Source organism: Hydra vulgaris, chromosome 03 (genome assembly GCF_038396675.1).
Source record: "Hydra vulgaris chromosome 03, alternate assembly HydraT2T_AEP".
Lineage (NCBI taxonomy): Eukaryota > Metazoa > Cnidaria > Hydrozoa > Anthoathecata > Hydridae > Hydra > Hydra vulgaris.
The window spans coordinates 18172501-18176417 of NC_088922.1; the positions used below are offsets into that span (position 1 = coordinate 18172501).

Consider the following 3917-nt stretch of genomic DNA (forward strand, 5'->3'; position numbering starts at 1 on the left):
TTTAACTGCTTGAGCACCCAGTTGCATCGCTTCTTGTTCCTTAACTAAAAAAAGCATTTGAGAATTGTGGTATGTTTTTAATATCTGCAGATATTAAATGATATGATTTTAGAATCTGCAAATATTAAATGATATTTTTTTAACATCTGCCAGTTTTTCATAAAATAAGAATGCGTCCCAAACTCACCCGATTATCATCTTCTTTTTCAGAGATCGTTGAAAAATTTGAGGGGAAAGATGGTTTTCTTGGACTCAAGATTTGTTTTTTTGAATGAAATTATGGAGTGAAATTATGAATATAAACAATTTTTGAAATGAAATTATGAATATAAGATTGTGAATAATAAAATAAAGCTGTTCAACTATACCTTGTTTTTACTTTAGAAGAAGTGTGTTACTTATTTTTAAATAAAAAAACAAAAAGATTTTAACTTGTTTCGAAATTGTAATGAATTTTTTATATAGAATTTAATTCTCAAAGGAATTAAATAGAAAAATAATTAAATGCAATTTCACAATATCAAATTAATTGGAATGAATGTATCGAGAAAGAATGCTTGAAAAGTGTTGGAATGAGAGTAACTTCCGCCGAGAGGGGGTGGCGAAAGAGACAATTGTCCCGGGCGGCAGATATCCAAAGGACGCCAAATGAAAAGAAGGTACCTCAAAAAACAAACAAATCATTCATCTATAATATAGGGCAATTTTGATAAATAAGGGCGCCAATTAGGGCTGCTGTCCCAGGCGGCGTGACGGCGTGTCGGCGGCCCTTAACTTAACTGATTTATGTAACATAACATTGATAATGTTTTAAAACAAGCCTTTTGTTCGGATAAGTGTTATGTGATTCGAATTTTAACTACATTTGCAATCATTTCTTCCACGCAGAAAAAATAGTAATTGTGAAAGTTCCATTTAACTTAACCTAAATTTCAATTTCATTTCATGTTATAAAACTTTAAAAATCTTACAAACTATATTATAGAAAAAAAAAATCTTCTATTTTGTCTAAAATTTTTCTTCTTTTTTGTCTTAAATTTTTCTTTAAATTTTGTCTTAAATTTTTTGCTTAAAATTATGCAAATAATCCGTTTTAAAATGCATATAAATTTTGCAAAATGCTAAAATTGTTTTTAAAAGAACGTGAAACTATAGTATATTTCTACTAATTTAAAGTAAAAGTAATATAGACATACATATATGTTAATGCATGCGCATTTTTCTATATTGATATTTAATAAGATATATTGATTTAGTAATAATAACAACGTTTTTTTTATCCAATTTTAATTAAATTTAGAACAATAAATATTTGATGTCTGTTGTAATAAACTCTAATTGTAATAAGACTCTTTTAGATTCTGTTTTAAATTTCTCTAAGGAGCTGTGCTCTTTATGATTATTAAAAATTTTAATAAAATCTTTTATTGAGGGCCGCATGTGCCCCCTTTGTCCGTGTCCGAGGTAAAATGTACCCCAGGTATATTTTACCTAGGGCTTTTTGGTTCTGAAACTAGCGCTCTAATTACTGCGCTAAAGATGTCCATTTTATTATATTATCTTCTGGAGTCTTTTTTTTCTGAAGTTTTTTTTTTTTTTTACTTTTGCTAGTTACATCAATCTGTAAAAGTTCATTAAAACATTCAATTATACGAGTTGGTGGGCAAAAAATTTAATATAATATTTTAGTTAACTTTATATTTAATTAGTTAAAACCATCTTTATTATTATCTGTATAATTACTTAAACCTCTTAACAAACCGCAAACATTCGTTTTCATAAAAATGAACAATGGCACCTTTTGTACACTAATGAAACCCGGTAGGCGGAAAACGAGAATTAAACGGAAATATCCTAATGTTCTTTATTTAAAATTTATTTAAGACTTCTTGAAAAAATTCCGTTCAAAATTTTATTTATTTCATTGTTATATAAATAAAAGCCGTTCTGTAAATGTTTTTGAATTGTATTATAATTCAACGGCACGAAGCAAACTCCACTCTCTTCACAGCTTAGGAACAAGGAAGCTTTATAAAAAGTTGCAACAGTTAAAGCTTGAAAAAAAAAACAAAAATATATAGCCGTAAAATATTAGCCTCTTTATCTCAAATATGAGAATAATGAATCAAAAAATTCACATTATTCAAAAATTTAAATCTTTATACAACATAATCTTCTTGTTTAGAAATTAAGTTTACAATATTGAAAGGTTTAAATTTTTCATGGTCATAATTTCCGAATAAAAAAAGAAATTATTAAATGAAAATCAAAACCAGTCCTTTACCACGTAAATATTGTTTATCAATAATATATTACCAAATTTGGTGAAGATGGACTAACATATTACAACTTATTGTTCCTAGGCAATAATTATTACAACGTTTTTCAAAGCACTTTTATTCGTTATAGGTTAGAACGTGCGTAACCTTGGAGTTTGCTCAATGCATAAAGGTCCATTACCAAGTATATTAATGCCACCCATCAGGATATATTATTTTAAAATTAAAATAACCGATAAAAAACAATCACTAGCAATAATATTACAAAAAAAGTTAATGGCTAAATGATGTATCCAAAATGTAATTAACTAACATCTACAACGTTTTGATAAAGTTCTTGTTATACAAGCTGTTAGTTGAAGATCTATTTACACGCTATTGGTAGGTCTCTTAGTAAACGTGTCTGTGCATTTCTTTACTATTGTGTTAAACAGTGCATTTGTATATTATTAAAAAGCTTACATTTTGTTGTCATTAGAATACAGATTTCAATCGTAATCTTCATTATTAGGTTGTTAACGACCATAACCACCTCCGTATCCACCACCCCCGTATCCTCCACCTCCACCTCCATAACCCCCGCCTCCACGACCTCCATATCCACCTCTACCGCCACCTCCATATCCTCTACCTCCCCCTCTACCCCCATATCCTCCCCCTCTGCCTCCGTATCCGCCTCCGTATCCACCTCCTCCGCCTCCATATGAAGCTACATTGTGGTGGTTTAGATTTTGTCCACTACTGATTAATGCAACACTACCTTCATCTTTATCTTCGACGGTTTTATCATCTTCACCATCGGCATTATCTTTACCTTCAATTACATCTTCACCACCGCTTTGATATTCATCATCAGCATCAGCTCCATAACTGTTTTTACTATTTTTGTCAATACTTTGTTTTTTATTTCCACTAGCATTCCATTCTGAAGGCAAACAATGTATTAAAATTAAAGCACCAGCAAAAATAAAAATATGTTGTATGTTCATTTAAAGATTTTACTTTGTATTTAAAAATACGTATTTAACCATGGGCATACTTTTACTAGCTTATACTATTTTATTATATATATATATAACAAGTAATAGTAGTTGTTCTGAATAAGTAATGGTTGTTCAATGGTTTTTAGCTAAACATTAAACAAGTGATCTGATAGGTCAAATCATGTTGTGCATAAACATGAACATTTTCGTAGTAACTAAAACGCTAACTGACACAAAAATGAGAAGTTTATTACTTGGTTGATTTTTGATTTGTTTTTATTATTAATAATAATGCTTACTATTAATGTGTGCATGTGCACACATTAATAGCACTCACGCGCACGCACACTTTTTAAACTTTTTTAACCGATCACTAATTATTTGACAACTATAAAACAACAAAATATCCAATATTAATTAAAATAAAATCGGTTCAAACTTCTGAAATGTGTTTTATAACCAATCAATTATAAATAAGTTTAGACCAAATGCATCAGTTGTTTCAAAAACAAAATCGAAACACATTCTTCGTTATTTTTAGCACTATCTTTATACATACGATTCTATAAGTAAAAGCTTTCAAACCACCAAACTTGAGATGGTGGTACTTATAGTGGTGTATACTTTTTTACTCAATCTATTTTCAATAAAAAAA

General features: G+C 29.2%; 1 protein-coding gene across 1 annotated transcript; it reads right to left on the reverse strand.

The window, feature by feature from the left end:
* Window positions 1-2794: 2794 nt before the first annotated feature.
* Window positions 2795-3268, reverse strand: LOC105845253 (uncharacterized). The gene has a single exon (XM_065794293.1). The coding sequence runs from the start codon at window positions 3266-3268 to the stop codon at window positions 2795-2797; it is 474 nt and encodes a 157-aa protein (XP_065650365.1).
* Between the last annotated feature and the right edge of the window lie 649 nt (window positions 3269-3917).

What these genes read in the sequence shown, in the direction of transcription:
- LOC105845253 (XM_065794293.1), bottom strand. Translation starts at nt 3,268, where the DNA reads ATGAACATACAACATATTTTTATTTTTGCTGGTGCTTTAATTTTAATA.